Source organism: Hydractinia symbiolongicarpus, chromosome 5, assembly GCF_029227915.1.
Source record: "Hydractinia symbiolongicarpus strain clone_291-10 chromosome 5, HSymV2.1, whole genome shotgun sequence".
In the NCBI taxonomy this organism is placed as follows: domain Eukaryota; kingdom Metazoa; phylum Cnidaria; class Hydrozoa; order Anthoathecata; family Hydractiniidae; genus Hydractinia; species Hydractinia symbiolongicarpus.
In genome coordinates this window covers 21,260,809-21,281,337 of record NC_079879.1, presented here as the reverse complement: position 1 = coordinate 21,281,337, position 20,529 = coordinate 21,260,809, and the positions used below count along the sequence as shown (strand labels likewise).

Below are 20,529 nucleotides of genomic sequence, written 5' to 3'. Positions count from 1 at the left end.
ACAGAGTACGAGAGCTATAACCACTAATTTACGGCGCCACAAATTAAACAATTAATACTACAAACACGTTTCATGAACGTAAATTATTGGTGAAAAAATAATATATATGTGGTTTTTCATAAATGAGGAAAGGAATAATTACCTAAATCTAAATGGTGTGCTTACTTGCAAAAGTAATCTTTTATACAGTGATTACGATTCAAGCTTTTAGCCATGTTGATGAAATTTAGGAAAGTTTAGGAAAGTGGTTATAATTATTGCACTTGTGTGCAAGACCAAGGTTCAATTCCCCCTGGTGGCGATTCAATATGGAAACTTTGCTACCACATAGTAAGTTTATTTTAATTTTTATAGTTTTTTGAATCATCTGTAGTGAATCTTTGAATGTTTTTGTTCAGGTTTATGCAGGTTCAGGCAAAACTTGGCCGTAAACGCCTGCACTTTTTACGACATATGCACCCTCCGGCACCCTCTGGGGGTGCAGAGGGTGAGGCTTGCCATGTCAAATATGCATGTGTCTCTCTCTCTCTCTCTTATGTACCCTTTCTTAGTGATCTAAAAAGCATTAGGAGACGAGCCTTCTGTCAAAACTTGTGCTAACCCTGCCCAATCTAAGACTAAAGTTTAATCAGTGTCTTAAAGATTGGGCAGTTATGCAAGGATTATACAGTAAATATCAAAAACCATGTTAATAGCCTAATTGGAAGATTTAAATTGAGTGTTGCAGTTATTTTAAACTAAAATTTAGGAAAATATTTAACAAAATGAACATATGCAAAATTATTGACAGAGAAACAGTAGTTTACAAAACATTAATTTCACGCCACTACACCAACCTGACTTTCCTTCCCTGTGCATGGTTATTTCGGCGTCAAATTAGGTACAAAGTTCAACTGCATAAACATGTATATTTTACCGAATAGTTCCCAGTGTAGAAGCAATAGAGAGTGTGTACTTTAAGGAACTGATATACACATTCTATTCAAGATGGCGGCGAAGGAAGAAATAAGCACAGCACAACTTTTTGCTGAAGTTTTGAAGTCTTTTAAAGATGGGGATTATTCACTGGCACAAAAAAGTGCAAATAAAAGTAAGAAATGATTACTATGCTAGATCGTTGGTGCCATTTATTTTGCTCTACATGTGTCACCATAAGGAAACCAAATAATTTTAATAATCCAAATATTTTCAGGCTTTGTTTCTTATTCCAAGAGAGTTAAAAGGATGAAAGCGGTTAGCTAGAACTAGACAAAAAGCCAGTGGTGTGTTTTTTTTAAGAAAGATTTTCCTAAACATAGGTTAACAACTTAGTAAATTTAGTAGATAGGTATTCTTGCAGACGGAATGTTCTCCTTCTCTCCGATATGGGGGTACAAAGTGGACTTTTTACGGCCAAACCTTCACAGTAGCAACCTTAATTAAAGAGAATTTACAAGCAAAACAGTGTTAAAATGTTGCAAAATGGCAAAAATTAAGCAGTTTTTAAAACATATTAAAGATTTGACTAAAAAAAAGAATTCCTTGAAAAATCCAGTATTGTAGTTATGAAAGTTTCACCACAAAAACATGATTACGGCATTTGTACACCTTTCATAATGGCTGCTTAACCTGAATACTGGCCCGTGATTAGTTCAACAAGTGTTATGACGCCAATCTGACGGCAAGAATCCCTTAACGATCCAATCTTGAAATTATAAAGGTTTCACCATATAGCTATCTAGTTAGCTAAACGGCATGCTTGTGACATGAACATCACATTTTCAACAGTTTATTATCAACCCAACTAACTATGTAGGCAAATATTAACCATCTTGCTTGACAATATTTTGACCAAAATTAGAACAGAATGGCCTGTCTAAAAGAGTACAGACTCGCTGAAAGCGCCGTAGCTATATGTGAGGGCGGCCGCGGGCGTTTCTTTAACCAGGCCAGGAAAAGACTGGACCAGTCCGAAACCACCCGAATTGGGCCTGAAATATATCGCGTGCAAGCTCATTGTTCTCATTTATTTTGTCGAGAAGAAGGAAGGTGCTATTTTGTCGTTGTACTTTCATTATTTGTGGGATGTTGTTACAGCTATTTATGGAATAAATGATATAAAAACCATTTTTTTCAAGAACTATTCTACTACCACTGCTTGACATGAAAATAATAAATTATACATGGTAATAAATGCGAAATTTTAACGTTTTTTTAAACGTCGAAGGTAGTCTGACAGCCCCCATGGTTTTGCAGCATTTTCAGGCAGTCAGACCCTCATGCCTCTCTTTAGACCCATTACCCTGTTAATTGACAGGGCAGCATGTCAACTGCAAGACCTGGGCAACTGGCAGGGTTGAGAATTTAAAAAGGCAAGTGACAGAGATTTATACCTGAATAATCTGAGACACAGCCTTCAGGGATTTTCTGATAAGTAATAATATTATAGTACAATCTTCTAACTTTATATACTATGCTTAGCATCAATGAAGCAATGAAATGCAATTTTAAAACGGAAGTTAAAATTGTGAAACTGAGACTTAAACTCAAAGTGTTCATTCATTTATGTTTTTACATGTTTTAGATTAGATATATGTTGTTTTTGCATAAGTGTATTGTTGTAGTTTAAATTTAGGTTCATTTCTTGTCATTTTTTTCTAAGCCTGGATTTTTTACAAGAAAATCTTTTATCCTTAAAAACTTTGATAACTAGTAGTGGTAATATATAATATTGTCTATTTTAATTGTGATTTTGTTGCTTTCCTTACCAATAACATGTTCATCAAATAAGTGATTACTTACTACTCATTACTTGTAGTTTTTCTTACCATTCCAAAATCTACCCCTTTAGCACAGGAAGAGAAAACAAAAGAAGCAATACAAACACAATGTAACAATCACAAAGTAGCAGTTCAAAACTTCACACTTTCAATATAAGCAATTCAAGACCTCCACAAATAGTTTATCTTTTGGTTTCATATGAACGAGCTATTTACTAAATCTGTTTACTTTTTGGTAAAATCTTATTTGGTTTCTCTGCTATAGGCCTTAAAAGTGTAGCTAATTTTGCAGAATTGTGACATCATAAGTTAGATGCTGAGAAATAAGTGCTGGTATGAATGAAAATTGGATAACTAAATATTTAAAGTCATGTAAATATGTTTAAATAAATAACATAAATAATATTATACAACGTATTTACATCACCACTTACCTTGCTAAGCTCTTTAAAACCACACCTGGATTATTTTTAATATATAATATCATGCATTAATTAGCATAGTTATCAAAACTTCAAAAGTCAAAAATCTTGAGAACCAATCAAGATTTTTCAAACAAAAAGATTTGTAGACAATTTTTAAAGGTTTAGCAATTTTTCAAACTTTCTCTGAAGGTAAGCTTTAACCTATAGGCAACAATTTAAATTGTTGTCTGACTTTGTTTTGTATTTGTGGAGCAAATTTTAAAAAGTTAACTGCTTTTCTTATAGTGACATGTGGGACATAATAATAGCACCTAATGAGTTTTAATTGATTGCAATATTTTCAAAAAAGAGTCTTAGTTTCTATATAAAGCCAGTTCTTTTTTTTAGTTTTGAAGCTACTACCTAATGATGTTGATGCACTAAAATGTAAAATTGTATGCCTGATCCAACAGTCATGCTTTCAAGAAGCTCATGATGTTATCACCTCAAATGAAAAGAAAGGGTAAGTTAAAGCTTTTGTTTTTCATCATCATAAACACTTCATTGGCTTAATTTTTTTGCACAGACTTTAAATTTCGCAACGCTTTGCCAAAAGAAGTTGTGTAAGTCTTCTCAGGTTAGGGGTCATTTCAAGGTAGCTTGGGTTGGACAGGTTATGTAAGGACCTTCCAATCTGATTTAGACTGTGTTAGTTTAAAAATCAAATTTTTCTGTATCAAATCTGTCCTTATTACCCCCTGCCAAGTGCTTCTTGATCTAACTCTAGACTTTGCACCAGGAACAAACAAGTTTCTACACATTCCTCACTAATTATCCTTCTCCATTCTTTACAACTGTTCTACTTTAATGCTACAATTACCCAGTACACTTCTTAGCTCATCTGAACTCTTTCTGTCTCTCAAACTGTTGTTACACATTCACCTAACCATTCTAACATCATACCTTTCTAAGAGGCATTTCTCACTACCGTACAACATATCAGTTCTCTTATAACCTACACTCTGCTGGTCGAAAAAAGAAGAAACTCAATTTTTTTAACAAATTAGTTCACCAATTTTTTAAAAAATATTACCACTTATCTGTTCAGTCATCGTCATTGAATAATATAAATATTATCATGTCATAAACAAGCGAGTTTATTCTATGCTACATTTCAACAGCTACAGCTGTCATCGATGGGCAATGATCGAAATCATCTTTGGCTATTTATTATTTGAAGAGATAATTAGAGGATCGAAATTAACCAATCAGATCACAGTAATTAAAGTAATTAACTTTTTCACGGACCCAGATGGAAGCAATAAATTGATTAAAATCTTTCCTTTTTCTAAAAGTTCGCTTTATGTTACGTTTCTTTTTTCTCAAAGTTTGCTTTTTTTTTACGTTTGTCCCGACACTGCACTTTCTATGCAAGAAATTTGGTGATTAGATGTGCAGTTGAGATATTGATCAGTATGAGTAGGTTTGCTGTATACTGATACTGATAATTTACCATTGTTGCTAGACACTAGAGTGTCTAAGAAAGAAAGGGTACCGTTCTTCTCGTGTTCGATTGTAAATTGAATCTTCGGGTGAAAATTATTGATATGTTCATGAAATGCGTCTAGATGTGCTCTTTTTATTATTAAAAAGACGTCATCCACAAATATTTTTTAAATTCTTGGAGCGTGATCTTCAGTTGTTAAAGCTGTAGTCTCGCGAGCCTGGATATATATTTCAGCTACCACAGAGGATGTTGGCCACCCATAGCCACACCGTCAGTTTGCGTAAAGAAGTTACCGTCAAATAAATACCATGTTTTTGTATGTACAATTTAGGCCAAGGACATTAGTTTGTCAATAGGGATGCGTGTTTTTTGTTCTCATACTCATCATCATTTAGTAGTAATTCCCTATATATAATGTGTCCTTTATCGGTACATTTGTGTATAATGAAGTAACGTCAAATGATACCATACACTCATCTTCCTCGATCCGTATGTTTCTGATAAATTCCGAAAACTCTTTCGAGTTTTTACAGTGATCACTCTTTGTGTAATTGCTAAGAATGGAAGCTAGGTATTTGGATAAATTATACAAAGGTGATCCTGTACACGACACGATTAGGCGTATAGGAATTCCAGGTTTATGTATTTTAGGAAGACCATAGAATCGAGGCGGTGGAGTGTCTGAAGGTCTAAGTTTGTAATACAACCTATCATCAATGCTGTCGTCTTTATTTATACGTATCAAGATATTCCTTGTATCACGCTTGATAGTTTCTGTTGGATCTTGTTTGAGGCATGCGTATATAATCATTTTTGTCTAAAATGACCGTCGTTTGACCTTTATCAGCTGGCAAGAACATAATATCTTTATCCTTTCTTAATTTAGACAGTGTGATGCGTTCCTGTTTCGTCATGTTGTCTTCTGGCACTTTTGCATATTGTAGAGTCAGGCTAATTTTCGCACGGACTGCTTCTTTCTTTGACAATACTTTAATTGCCTGTTCAACACTCGCAACAATTTCTTTAGTTGGTAAACTTGTTGGAGTTAGACAATAATTCATCCCTTTTGATAGAACGCTGCTCTCTTTCTCCGAAAGTTCTTTGGAAAAAAAAAGTTCATGACCCACTTCGATGTATCAATGGAAGTATTTTCAATAACCACTGGTCTATTGATATTGGAGAACTTTTTGAGATGTCTGGTTTTGCACAATCAATCATCTGACAGTACCGCACATATATTTCCATTAATTTCTGTCGTTCTATTCCGCAGATTACCTCTAACCATATGATTCAGATGAATCCGCTCCTGCAACAATTGGCGACTTGCACGGAGTAGTATTTTCCGACTTCTCTCCGTTTTCACTTTGCATTGTAGACGGAGGTCTTTTGAATAATAATGATTTTGAATAATGTTGTTGTGATGACAACGTAAAGAAAATCTAAGATGATTTGAATATCTTGTGATTTTCAATTTAGTTTTTTCTAACAATCTCACCTCAGCCAACATGGGGGCTCCATATTGCTGTTTAATAATTTTTTTAAAAATATTACCACTTATCTGTTCAGTCATCGTCATTCATCATCATTCTCGGCTTAACGTCCGTTTTCCATGCTAGCATGGGTTGGATGAGGTATATTAATGACCCTCTTCCAATCTGATCTAGACTGTGTTAGATCTAAACTCAACTTCCTCTGTATCAAGTCTGTCCTTATAACCTTCTTGCTGGTCTGCCTCTGGGCTTTGCCCCAGGAACTATCAAGTCTCAATTATACCCAATTATCCTCCTCCATTCTTTCCAAGTGCCCCAGCCAATTCAATCTTCTTATTTGGATAACATCTTTAATTCTACGGAGACTTAGTCTGCTTCTTAGCTCATCTGAACTCTTTCTGTCTCTCAGACTGGCGTTACACATCCACCTAACCATTCTCATATCATTCCTTTCTAAACGGTCAAGATCTTCCTGCTTCACTGCCCATGTCTCACTACCGTGCAACATAACACTTCTTACACAGGCCTCATACAACCTACCTTTTACCTCAATTGACAGGACTCTGCTAGTCAACAAAGGAAGTAACTCTCTGAACTTTTTCCAAGCAGAACCTATCCTGCAAGTAACACTTCTTCCAACACCCCCTTCACTGCCCAACATATCACCTAAGTAACAGAAGTTCTCAACTATCTCTATCGAGCCACTGTTGTACGTCATTTGGAAATACTTCATTCTCTATAATCTCACCTTTGGAACGAGTGCATACAAACTGAATGTCAGCTCTTAACCTTCCACTAATACTACTGCACTTCTTATGTACCCAATGCTTGCAAGTCTCACAAAAAATTGAGTTACTACCAACCCCTTTCCTGCAAACTCCACAAGGCCACTTTCCAACTACAAGGTCACACTTGGCTGCAATGCTACTAATCATGACTTTAGACTTTGCTGTGTTTACCTTTAGCCCTTTCTCTTCTAGTCCTTTCTTCCACTTCTCAAACTTTTCAACTAATTCTTCCATCGACTCTGCTATGAGAACCAAATCATCTGCATACAATAACTCCCATGGATAACCTGTTTTGAACTCCATCGACAGCGCTTCTAAGACTAGAACAAACAACAAAGGACTAAGTACAGCACCCTGATGTACACCAACATTTACACTAAATTCATCACTAAGTGAATCGTTAATCCTGACACGACTTCTAGCATTGCTGTACATAGACTGTACCATCGTAACTAGCCACTCATTCACACCTAATTTTCTCATAGCCCACCAAATAAGTTTACGTGGCACTCTATCAAAAGCTTTTTCTAAATATACAAAGGCACAATAGAGATTCTTTCTCTTTCCTAAATACTTTTCCTGAAGCTGCGAGAGTAAAAGTATTGCATCTGTAGTCCCACGCCCTGGAACAAAACCAAATTGCATCTTATCTATATCAATTCATTCTCTAAGTAACTTATCAATCATTCTTTCAATAACTTTCATTCATAGTTACCCCTTTCTAATACATCACCCTTGCCCTTGAAACAATTCACTATTACACTCGACTGCCACTCACTCGGAATAGCACCATCCTTTATAATCTGGTTAGCAAGACTTGTAATAAGCTCAACTCCAATATATCCAAATGCTTTTACCATCTCTGCAACAATGCGTGATACTCCTGCAGCCTTGCCAATCTTCAATTTCCTAATAGCCTCCACTACCCATTTTGTCTTGATCTGCATAGCTGTCCCTTCTACAACATCATCATCAGACAAATTATCCTCATCCCAATCAAACTCAGTGTTAAGCAACCTCTGACAATAATTCTTCCAAGCTACCCTTTCCTCCTCCTCTGTGCTAGCCAAAACACCTTCATCATTACGTATACACTTCTCACCTACAACATCTTGATTAGCCTTCTTCATTTGCTTTGCTATCTTGAATACCTCATTGCGCTGGTCTTCCCTTCTTAACACATCTGCAAATCTGTTTCTCTCTGCTTCTGATTTTGCCTTATACACTGCTGTACGAGCACAACGCTTAGCTTCTAAGTAAATATTTTTACTACCACCTGACTTCCACTCTTTCCTCTTTTCCTTTATACACTGGTCAACCTCATTATTTCACCACCAGGTCTGTCTATGTCTAGCTGGTCCTTTCGTCCACCCACAGGTATCATCAGAAGCTTCTAGAAGACAATTCTTTAAAGTAGTCCAAGTAATTTCAACATTGTCACTATCACATTGACCATTGTGGGCTAACTGCTGAACTTTTGGACTAAATTGTCTTGCTACAATCCCTTCCTTCAGCTTCCAGACTTTTCGACAAGGGAAAGCCTTGGCTTCTTTAACACTCTTCAAGATAGTATCACAAACCAGCAACCTATGCTGGGAAACACACTCTTCCCCCGATATAACATTCACGTCCTTCACCACTTTCTTGTCTGACTTTCTAACCAGGAAGTAATCTATCTGTGTCTTACAACCAACTGACTCATATGTTATCAGCCTACTCTGTCTTTTATTGAATGATGTGTTGCAAACCACCATGTCCGTTGCCATTCCAAACTCAAGCACTCTCTCCCCTTCCTTATTTCTGCTCCCAAATCCATAGCCTCCATGCACACCTCTATAACCTTCAGATGACTTCCCAACATGGCCATTAAAGTCGCCACCCACCATGACAAGTTCAGTGTCTCCAAACTTTGATGTGACTGCTATTAACTCATCATAAAACTTACCTTTATCTTCCTCACTGAGTCCACACTGTGGAGCATAAACTGACAGAAAAGTGACAATCCTATTACCTATCAAAAACTTTATCACTATAATACGACTATTAACACACATAACATCTATTACTTTTTCCACCCACTTCTCTGCAACGAATATGCCAACTCCTCCATATCCATCACTATTACCAATCCAAAAAAGCTTATACCTTGCCCTCCTACCTTCCACAAATCTCACTGAAGCTCCTTTCCACCTGACTTCCTAAACACAACACATATCAACGGATCTATGTTTTAACATTTCAACTACTTCACCTGCTCTACCTCTTAGAGTACCAACATTTACACTAGCCATCCTCAACCTAGTGTTATCTACCTTGTGATGTGATACCTGAGTAACGGTCTGACGATGCTCACACCTGACATCTGTCCTACCGTGAGCGACACCTTCACTCCTTAGAGTTCCAGCCCTGTTTACGCAGTTTGTCTGATCAACTATTCTTACGGCCATTAATAAAGAGTTTTGGCATTGTTTTACACCTGGATGCCCTTCCTAGCGCCAAACATTCACAGACCGGACTGGGTGTTTTTTAAAGTGACACTATCACTATGTGGCATTTCATGGGACTTCCACAATCGCCCCTTTAAACTAAGGTATGGTGGAGGACGTTCAACTCCTCTCTTGTCTCTTAAATTATCATGCCATGAACAAGTGTCATGCAAAGAAAGTGTAGTGTCCTCATTACTGGACAAAGCAGCCAATGTAGTCAGTGAAGAGAATGACCGAAAGAAAGAGTTATCTCATATAAACAACGCCTTACTTGCAAATGGGTACTCGAGACAGGCCATTAAAAAGGTTGAGAGGAAAATCATGAACAGGACTGATAAGAGCAGTGACGTGGAAAATGCGGAAAATGATCCAGTAGCCCCTGTATGTATGCCATGTATACCAGGGACAAGTATTATACTTCGTCAGGTATTGAAAGATCATAAAATAAAGCCAGTGTTTCAATCTAAAAACATGCTACGTAGTATACTGTCACATCCGAAAGACAAAATATGTCTAGAGAGTCAATGTAATATTGTCTATGAAATCCCATAAAAGGATTGTGATGCTGTTTATATCGGTGAAACAAAACGAATGTTTAAACAAAATGTGCAAAAGCACAAAAGAGCCATATGCATTGCAGATACAGACAAAAATGAGATTGCAGACCATAGCTGGAAGAATGATCATGTTATAGACTGGGACAATAAAAAGATCGTTGACCGAGAGTCTGGTTGGACAGCAAAAAAAGTAAAAGAAACCATAAATAGTATAGACACAAATACTCATATCAATAGTATTTCCTATTAACTTCCAGAAATATGGTTACCCGCACTTCGGAAAGTGAACATTTAGGAAAAAAGTACAAAAAAATGGTTCGGGACAAACGTAACAAAAAAGCGAACTTTTAGAAAAAAAAACGTAACATAAAGCAAACTTTTAGAAAAAGGAAAGATTTTAATCAATTTATCTGGGTCCGTGAAAAAGTTAATTATTTTAATTACTGTGATCTGATTGGTTAATTTCGATCCTCTAAGTATCTCTTCAAATAATAAATAGCCAAAGATTATTACGATCATTGCCCGTCGATGACAGCTGTAGCTGTTGAAACGTAGCCTAGAATAAACTCGCTTGTTCATGACATGATATTATTTATATTATTTAGTTCATCAAGTTATTTCCCCCTAAAGTTATAGACTATATATAATGGCTTAACTAATTTAATTTAATATGTTGTCAGTCTACTTCATGCTTTGTGCTTAACACTCAAAGAAATCAACACCCTTTTGGCTACTTCAAAGGAAAAAACACATCCTTTTTTGTGTGTTGCAAACAGACACGTGTATTAAAATATTAATATAATGGGGTAATTAATAGGCCTACAGGTGCAAATTATCAATTTTATTACGGAAGCAAACCTCTACGGCAACAAATTTTAATCACATCAGCAATGCACTGAAACATGAGATTTAAATAAGCTGCACTAACTGCTTGAAATGCTTATCAAGAGATTGTATAGAACCATGTGCTTTCAGGGAATGGTTACAAAGATACCAAAAAAAGTTTTAGGGATATGAATGTTTATTAATTTTTTTTTAATGATATCAACCTTTCAGCTCCAAAATCCATTTTGTTTTCTTGATTTTAAAATGTGTCCTACTTGCTAAGAATATATGTACTCTAAGCGTTATAGACATACAGACAAACAAACTGACAGTCCTACACATTTATTAGTATTTTATCATGTATCATATTATATCTTAATATAGGTTGTTGCAAATGACGTTTGAAAAGGCATACTGCTTATATCGCTTAAATCGATTACATGAAGCAGCAAAGATATTAAATGGTCTAGAGAATCCAGGCTTGAAGGAAAATGAATTGCTAGCTCAAGTGGTGAGACGTTTTTACTGTTAGTTTTTATACCTTAAACTTACAATATTAACTGTACAATTTTTTACAAATCAAAGGAAAGTGATTTGCGTATTTATTTTTGCAAAGGCATATTTCTTTTAGCAACCAAGGATTCATGTTAGTTAAAAAGTGCATTTTGGATTTAGAAAGATAGTAGATACTGCGCGTGTGTGTTTGTTAAATTCTTTGTTGCTTATCTTATTCATAAATATTTAACAAAAAAAAATTAAACATAAAACATCATCACCCCAGTTCAATTTGTTAGTTGGGGCTATTGCCGACACCTACACATACCTTTAAATATCTGTGTGCGTTTTCCTAAATTTTTAAAATTAAAAAAAAAGGGTAAGTTTTTAGTCAAGGATTTAATCCTAGCCTGCCAATTAACTTTGAATGGCACTCAAATCTACAAAGACAAAATCTGATTGGCAAGACTCATTACAAGCTGAACTCCAATATATGCAGATGCTTTTACCATCTGTGCAACAACACCTGGCACATCTGTAGTTTTTTCAATATTCATTGTCCTAACAGCTCCCACTGCCCATTTTGACTTGATCCATAACTGGCCCCTCTGCAACATTATCGTCAGGCAAATTATTCTCATTCCAAATTATTCTCAATACAATAAAACTCTGTGCTAAAAAACGTGTTAGAATAACTCATCCAGGTTAACTTCTCCTTCTCATCTCCATATGGTGTTCAAGTGTATAGAAAAAAAAAAGGCCCCTATCAGATTAATGATAATAGTAGATCTCTTTAAATCTTATCATATGATATTACATTATGGCATTTGGGGGGGGGGGGGGGGTATTTTATTTAAGAAACGGGGGAGGAAGTCAATAATAACAAACAAAAGCAAATAATGTTTTTTCAATTTAAAACATTGTGTAGCTTATCAAATTTATTAAAAAACCTGTGTCAACATTCCCCTACAATGTTATATATTATACAAAAGCAGTTTGAAAGAAATTTAACCAAGACTAAAATCCACCATTAAAAGTTATGCCTATTTACAGGAGTTGCTGTAAACTAATCGATGCATTCCCTAACAACATAACCTCTGCAAAATTAATTATTATTTTTCAGGGAAGATTAGAATATCCTTTTTAATTGACTGGCTTTATTAAAGTCCATTAAAGTGGTCATAGCACAAGGAGAGTCTTTCTGTTGGCAATTTGTAAATGTTAAAGCAATTTGTGATAACAAAGCAAAAAAGTCATTTTTAATAATTTTGCAAAAAATGTTTTTTAAAGAAAATACACTTGTCAGAAATTTTTCTTGCAGAAGAATAATGGCATATCTTGGTTAAACCCCAGATTTAATACAGAAGTAAAAAAAAGAACTTGTGAAGTCACGGGGTATCATATAAATAATTGTAATAAAAAAACAGTACTGACTGAAAAGTTTACATAATCGTCAATATAAAATAAATTTTACAATATGAGCAAACGTACAAAAACTTACCATTGGATATGTGCGTAGTATAGTTGCAAGGGGGGTTTTAAAATGTGTCTTAAAAAATTGGTTCTTAACCTCAGCCTAATTTTATGTTTTTGGTAAACCATTTTCTTAATTCAAGTAAATGTATTTCTCATGTTTAGAATTATCGGTTGGAAGATTACAGTAGTTGCTTAGAGTTATACAGAAGTTTGATAAAGAACTCTGCTGTAAGTAATAATCTGTTAAGGGTAGCATTTGAAAGTAGGTTTCATAGGATAAATATATGATTTGCTCTACCATGTAAGAAAGGTGTACCACAAAAAAATCTTCAGACCCTATTTTATTCTCATCTTAGGATGATTATGGAGACGAACGGGAAGCAAACATGGCTGCAGTTATTGCTGCAGCAAAAATGTGGAAAAAAGAAAATATTGTGTGTATTTATTATTAGTTTTTTGTTACTGAACTATTAGGTATAGACAATGACAGATTTAAAGTTAGACATTACCTGAAGCAGAGAGAGAAATGATCTTTATCAAAACTATTGTCACACATAGATTAAATTTGACAGCATTCTTGCTTTCAAAAACATGTTTAGAATATTTTGTTGAGTACCTAGAAAGTAGAATTAGAAAGTATATTGTATATAAGGTAAATGAATATTTGTGAATATTGGTAAAACCTGGTGTGTGTGCTGTTTTGAGAATAACTCACAATCATCGTATTATTTGTTGATGTTAAAATTTCATAGATTTTTGTGGCACTTTATTTTGCAGAGGCGGTGCCAGTTTTTTTTTTATTGTTATTCATTTTATGTTAACTTAAAAAAAAATCAAATATTTTAAGAAGCAAAAAAATTTTAAAAGTCTCTGTTTCATATTTTAGGGCAGTTCAAATATCAGAACTGACACATATGAATTATGTTACAACTATGCGTGTTTACTTATTGCACAAGGAAATCTTGAAAAAGCTGAAACAGTACTTAAAGAGGCAGAAGGTAGGACCCGTTTTTTTCGTAACTGAAAGTTTCTTGGAACAAACTATGTAGGTATGAGTTAACCTTGAAGAAGTCCTTTAGAAAAACCCTACTCACTTATTTTCAGTAACTAATTTAGGGTACTATAAATGATTGCACGTGTATTGATAGAACAAAATTTTCGGATTTTTTTCTATTAATATTTGTATTTAAATATTAATTTACTATTTAGTAATTAGTCTACAATTGTTGTTTTGTGTACTTAATTCCATCTGTAGAGATCAGAAAACCTTTTTCAGATTTTTGCTTTATCTTAGACCTTGACATAAATAGCAAGTTATTGCTTCAGCTCTCATGATACTCACCTGGAGGGTTATTTGTAGCCTGTGTATTTGATCGCTCGTATAGATCTTAATTGTTATTATTAATCAATATACCAATTAATTGGAATCTGCACGTCGGTTTGCAATCAAATTTTGTTGGTAAACATATAGGGCTTATACAAGCTTACCCAGAAATTTTATTGCGAACCAAGTTGCAGATCTCGACTTATTTGGTCGTCAGTAAAAAATTAAAAGGCCTGGAACCAACAAACGAGTGTCATTCTGACTAAAATTTATGTTAATCAATTCACCTTATAAAAGCTATGCATTGATAAAGTTTGAATGCATATCCCTTAACAGGAGTAAAATTACTGATGAGAAATGTAAATATCTTTTTTTATCCATGACCACCAGTTACAACACTATTTTTCATTTATACTGTGGTATTTTTATTTGCATTTACATGTATTCTAAATAAGTTTTTAACACAAAATATCTTTCTATTTTTGCGTTGAATCAAATTCCACATTATCCTAAATATGTTTGTAAGATATTGCTCATCTTATTAACACTGTGTTTAAATTTTTTATAACTTATTTAGGTTTTTGTCGCCAGAGCTTGGAGGCAGACGAAGTAAGCAGTGTTGTTTTTTTTGCCTTTTATTATTTTTTACGAAGCACAAATGCAGTTTTGTGAATCCATTATACAGAAATTTTGCACATAAATAACAATTCCAGTCCACGATAAATTGTTGAAAAAAACATGACCAGTAACATTACCTTTATTTTTTACTTAAACTAAAAAAAATGGTAAAATCTACCAGGATATGAACCTGAATATATTTCTATTTCATGAAGGTCTTGGTTCGTGGCTTAAAAAAATATTGAAAATTTTAATATTCATCGCTTTCTTCATCGCTTATTTTAATGTGCAATAAACATAAAAATATCATTGCTTTATATCCCCCTAACACAATATTCATTGCCTTAAAAAGTAAAAGCGACTACCAGGGTCAACTAAAAGAAACTACCAGGGTATGTAGTTGAAAATATTTCTACTAACAAAAAAAGCTTTTTTAGTTCTTGATTTATTGAATTAAATTGATATTGAATTGATATTGAAAATAGAAATTCATGTTCTTTGATTAGGATACAACTGAGGAGGATGTTGAGGAAGAGCTTGGTGTTATCAGGTAGAACAAATGTTTTCGGAGCTACTGAAACAAATTTGTTGACAACCCCTATTTTTTTTATTTGTTTATTTTTCAATATAAAAACAATACTGGTGTCTTTTTATGGTCTGGAATTTATTTGTGTCAATTATAATGATTTTTTTGATAGGTTTTTATAATAAAGTCACCTTATGCTAGAGTATATTTTTGAATTAATCCACAGAAAGCATACACTTGTAGAGCTTGCACTTATACATTTGTTTTGTTTTTTTTATTTAGAGCACAACTTGCTTACATTCGTCAACTGCAAGGAAAGACGAACGATGCTGTGACACTTTATAATCAAGTTTTAAAGTCGAAACCTCCTGACATTGCTCTTGTTGCTGTTATCTCTAATAACATTATATCTATTAACAAGGTACAATATTAAAACTAAAGATTGTGTTGTATAAGCTCTTGCTTCGTAACATTTATAAAACTTTAGATTTTAACCCTACATAATTCACCGAAGGGGTGATTAAAAAACTTTTTTTTAAAGAATCACTTTTCTGTGGAAATGTTGAAATCTGTAAAAAGGAAAATATCTTTGTTATGTATGTTAACTTTTATATGTGATAGGACCGAGATTTGTTTGATTCAAAAAAGAGACTCAAATCTATCTGTGTTGATGGTTTACCACACAAATTGACATCAGTGCAGCAACAAGCAGTTGAAATAAACAAATGCTTGTTATATATGTACACAAACCAAGTAAGTCTTTTCAAAATGCTTTTATGGTAATTTGCATCAGTTTTGTATATTCTATTTTGTAGGATGGCCTAGAATTTGTAGGATTTATTTCTATGTAAATTTTGTAGCCTTTTTATTGTCGAAACTCAGAAATTGTTTACAAAGTAGGCGTGTGCATAATATTGGGCAATGATGTAAACAGATTTGAATTGAAATAACTGTATTTTAGAATGCTAACCACTCATCATTTTCTTTGTAGATGGAAAAATGTAAAAAGTGCTTATCAAATTTAAAGCAAACAGCATCAGACAAAAACAAGACAGCTTTACTTGAAGCAGCTGTACAGTTGAGAGACAAACATGAAGAACAAGCATTGAGTCACCTGGAGGTAAGCGCAACGATGGAAGGAGAGGTGTTAAGTTTATTTCTGTGTAGCTGCAATGTTTAAAAAAATATTTTTAAAAATGTTGGAATATCTGTATGTTACAGTATGCAACACGCATAAGAATCTTAAAGACAGTCATTCTATTTTTTTCCTTGTGATAGTAATTACATACTGTGCCGTTTGTGCAGGGTTGCGCAGGAAGTGGATTGCAAATTTTTTATAAAAATAAAATTTTACAGCATTTTTTGATATGGAATTTTTTAATGCTGCTTTTCTTTAGGGCTTGATATCATCAGGTATCAATTCGAACGATGTTGTGCTGACTTTGTGTCAATTACATATGTCTAAAGGTAGAAATTATTTAGAGAAAATTGTTTGTCCATGCCCAAAAGTTTGAAAGTCAAGTTGTGCCTAGCGTTGAATGTCTTGCTAATGTAGACTTTAACACTTCTTAGGAAAGCATGAAAAGGCGTTGGACACACTAAAAAGACTTGATGATACGGTCAAATACAAACCCGCTATAGTAAGTGTCATGCAATAGTAATATATTTGATAGGATATGTATTTTTTTCTCAGTGCATTCCAACACTTTTTTTTTAACTTTTCAGGTTTCATTGCGTGTTAGCTTATATAACATTTTGGGAAATCAAAGTGAAGCATTAGCCTGTCTAGAGGAAGCAGTTGAATATGGACGAAAAAATCCAGTAAGACATTACAATATGGTTGAGTGGTTGATACTCTGATCTTCACGGAAAACAATTTTTAACAGATTCAGTTCTCTTCATCTTGTCTGAAGATGCTTTTCTACTGCTCTGTTTATGTGATATAATTATAACACATATAACTACAGTGGAATCTGTTTCAATTTGAAGGATTTAAGTCCCCCTTCAACCAGAAGTCCGATACAAGAGTAACTGTACTGACCAAATTTAAAAAAATTAAATTAACATTTTAAAATTCGAAATCTGTATAACTTGAAAAAAAACATTTCCCCTCAGCATTCGAACAGTGTATTGTGATACGAGGTAAAAATATTAAAATCTACTTCTGCTACCTGCAGAGGAGTATCACCCGGGCGAGCGTTACCAGGACTGGAACAGTCACTGATATCAAGGTTGATAGCAGGAGAAGATACTAAACTGGACGATATAGCTATAAACAAGCATCAAAAAACGTACCTTTTTGTTTCTCTGTAAGCATTTTTGCAAACTTTGTTTTTTAGAACAAAGTGCAAAAAGAACACGTCGTAACCTTCATGAGGGAAAATTCGAACCTTAAACTGACTACTGGTGACATGGAATCTGCAGTTAAAATGTTAGAGATGCTTAGGAAGTAAGTGAAAATATACTGTCTTTATTAAAAGGAGATACTAGGAGATAATGTGTTTAGAAATGATTTAATGTGAAAAAAAACCTATTTTGAAAAAATCAGGCAAGTTTGGTAGTTTCTTCTTAGAATTATAGGAGTCCAGTTTTCTCCAATCGGCAAAGTATATGTTAATTTTAATTGTTGATGTTAAAATAATGTTTTTGAAAAAAGTTGCCTAACATCATTTGTCTATAAAATATCCAACACTTTCTAACTTTAGAGAGGATCCCACAGAAATCACTACACTTGCAAAGATAGTTGCAGCTTACTCGAAGTTTGATTTACAGAAAGCTGAAGAGTATCTTTTCAATATCATGACCATTTTGTTGACAATGCTATCTGTTCGTTTGTCAACATCGTAATATCTTACAGTGGCCTAGCATTGATAATGATTTATGTAAAAAAGCAGGAATGTATCTATCTTTTTTTTTATGAACTGGATTTTGAAAAATACCCAAATGCGTTTTTTAAAACCTTTTAGTATGATTTCCTTTTCATTTGACCTAAATTTGACTGAAAACATTTATTGTTGTGCATTCCTTAATAAAAATTTTAGACATAGTGTCGATCTTCCAGAGTTATCCACTGCGCTAGAAGAAAAGGAACTCGATCTCGATGTATTGGAAATGACTGAAATGATAGGCAGTTTCAGATTCTCGAAAAAAACACTAAAACAATCTTTAGAGGAGGGGGAGTCGAAGTATGCGTTCTTGTTCTTTTTTTGCTGAATTTGTATTTTTGTTTTTTCTTTTCAAATACAATTTTCACATCATGATTTTTCTATCACAACCTCTCTATCACAACTTCTTTATCACCACTTCTCTATCACAACCTCTCTATCACAACTTCTCAATCACAACTCCTCTATCACAACTTCTCTATCACAACTTCTCTATCACAACTTCTTTATCACCACTTCTCTATCACAATTTCTCTATCACAATTTCTTTATCACAACTTCTCTATCAAAATTCCTCTATTGCAATTTCACCATCAAAGCGTCATGTTGTGTTTAGGGATGATGTCATCATTAAACAAAAGAAAAGAAAAAGAAAGAAGGGTGAGTTAGTTAAATTTTAACCTTGATTGTTTCGTTGTTTCTTCTGAACCAAACATTTTCCTTCACACACAAAGTGAAATGAACTCTATGTACTTAAAATTGGTTTCTATTTGACCTGTTTAATACAGGTCAAATAGAAAATGGTTAAACATGGTGAATTATAAATTAATATACATATATGTTTAGGTAAATTGCCCAAGAACTACAACCCTGATGTTGACCCTGATCCAGAACGCTGGCTTCCACGTTGGGAGCGTTCAACGTTCAAACATAAAAAAGCGAAAAGAGGAACAAATACAATAGGTGTGTCACGTGCTTAGTTTAAAACCAATAATGCTAATTATTTTAAAGGAAAAATCTTTTTCGATTTTATGAATTTAAGCTTTATTGGATTGCTTTTTATATATATCTTTTCCATAGTGGGTGCTTTCTCTTATGCTCTGTTTTAAATTATCTCTGTGTTGAATTCTATTTCTTTTTTCTTTTCTTTTTTCAGGGAAAGGCACCCAAGGAAGTGTCGCTTCAGAACAGTAAGTAGTGTCTCTAAAACTTAAAATGTTTCTGCAGGGTTTTTCTGAAGAAAATGGTGTATAGAAAACTATTTTCTTTTGTTTTAAAAAACAGAGAATTTTTCAATACTAGTTTTTTTAGTCTTAAAAGGAAGATACAGCAAGATGTCAGTTTGAGGCTCATTCAGAAATCATATAACACTAAATTAGTGCTTCTTCCCAACCTTTTTGTGATGGAATTAACCCCTCCATATTGCAAAATGATTGTATAGACTGTTTAGTCATTAAAATGGTAAAATGCCGTAAAAAGTTACAAACGAATACCTAACAAGTAGAACTTTTAAAAGACCGCTATTTTATTTTTCGTGTAGCTACTTAATTTGGTGTTGAAACTGGTTATTAAATTTTCTATGGGTAGACTAAAATGTGATAAGTTTTTTTTTTGATCACTTAGAAGTTATAGATTACATTTGCATTAAAAAAAATTCTTTTTGTGTAAAACATTTAATAACAAAAAATAAATATGCGAATATTCCTTGCTAGATCTACATAACAGAAGATTATATAATTAGATCATGATCCACTGTTTATTATTGTTAAAAAAGAAAAAGTCTTTCTTTTTTATTTTCTGTTATAAAAACAACCTTGGTTTGTTCTTAAATCCTGAAAATTGAGGCAAAAATGTTTGTATCAAATTGTTCTTACATTAAAAATAGAGTGTATTGCAGTATTTCGGGAAAAATTGTTTTGAGCCAGCGAAATTTCATTGGAGTAAAATGTTATCTGAGATTTTTTTTGCTGTTTCTTTCATTTCACTTCATGTATCTATAATTTGTTGCTAAGAAAGTTAAAATAGCAGTCTAAACATTTTTTGTGAGCAGAACAAGTTTATTTACAATTTATATTTTTTTAATATTTGAATAACTATAAATTTTTATCCCTTACTTTGTTTTTTAGACAAGCTTCGCCAAAGCCCAACTCAGTGTCATCACCTAAGCCTGGCATTACAAGCACATCTCCTCACAATAGTCCAGGTGGAGCCAACGTGGTGCCTCCCCGCCAACAAAAACCTGGTGCAAAATCGAAATCAAAGAAGAAGAAAAAGGGTGGATGGTAGCATGTTTTTATCATTTAAAATATGTTTTGATGTAGTGAATAAAATTGTGAAAGAAATACAACAAAAACCTAGTGGTTTATTATTAACTTTGTTTTTTCTTATT

At 33.7% G+C, this 20,529-nt stretch overlaps 1 protein-coding gene across 1 annotated transcript; it reads left to right on the top strand.

The window, feature by feature from the left end:
- Positions 1 to 941: 941 nt before the first annotated feature.
- Positions 942 to 20,512, top strand: LOC130645303 (signal recognition particle subunit SRP72-like). Its single transcript, XM_057451254.1, has 21 exons — positions 942 to 1,090; positions 3,572 to 3,686; positions 11,201 to 11,327; positions 12,950 to 13,015; positions 13,144 to 13,221; positions 13,674 to 13,785; positions 14,689 to 14,720; positions 15,236 to 15,279; positions 15,538 to 15,676; positions 15,877 to 16,008; positions 16,247 to 16,375; positions 16,653 to 16,722; positions 16,828 to 16,895; positions 16,981 to 17,076; positions 17,595 to 17,704; positions 17,961 to 18,038; positions 18,297 to 18,440; positions 18,757 to 18,800; positions 18,987 to 19,103; positions 19,297 to 19,330; positions 20,267 to 20,512. The coding sequence occupies exons 1-21, from the start codon at positions 988 to 990 to the stop codon at positions 20,424 to 20,426; spliced, it is 1,998 nt and encodes a 665-aa protein (XP_057307237.1). The 5' UTR covers positions 942 to 987; the 3' UTR covers positions 20,427 to 20,512.
- The last annotated feature ends 17 nt before the right edge of the window (positions 20,513 to 20,529 follow it).

Coding starts and splice junctions, on each gene's coding strand:
- LOC130645303 (XM_057451254.1), top strand. CDS start 988: ATGGCGGCGAAGGAAGAAATAAGCACAGCACAACTTTTTGCTGAAGTT. Junction 13,786..14,688: donor AGTACTTAAAGAGGCAGAAG/GTAGGACCCGTT, acceptor TAACTTATTTAG/GTTTTTGTCGCCAGAGCTTG. Junction 16,376..16,652: donor AAGCATTGAGTCACCTGGAG/GTAAGCGCAACG, acceptor GCTTTTCTTTAG/GGCTTGATATCATCAGGTAT.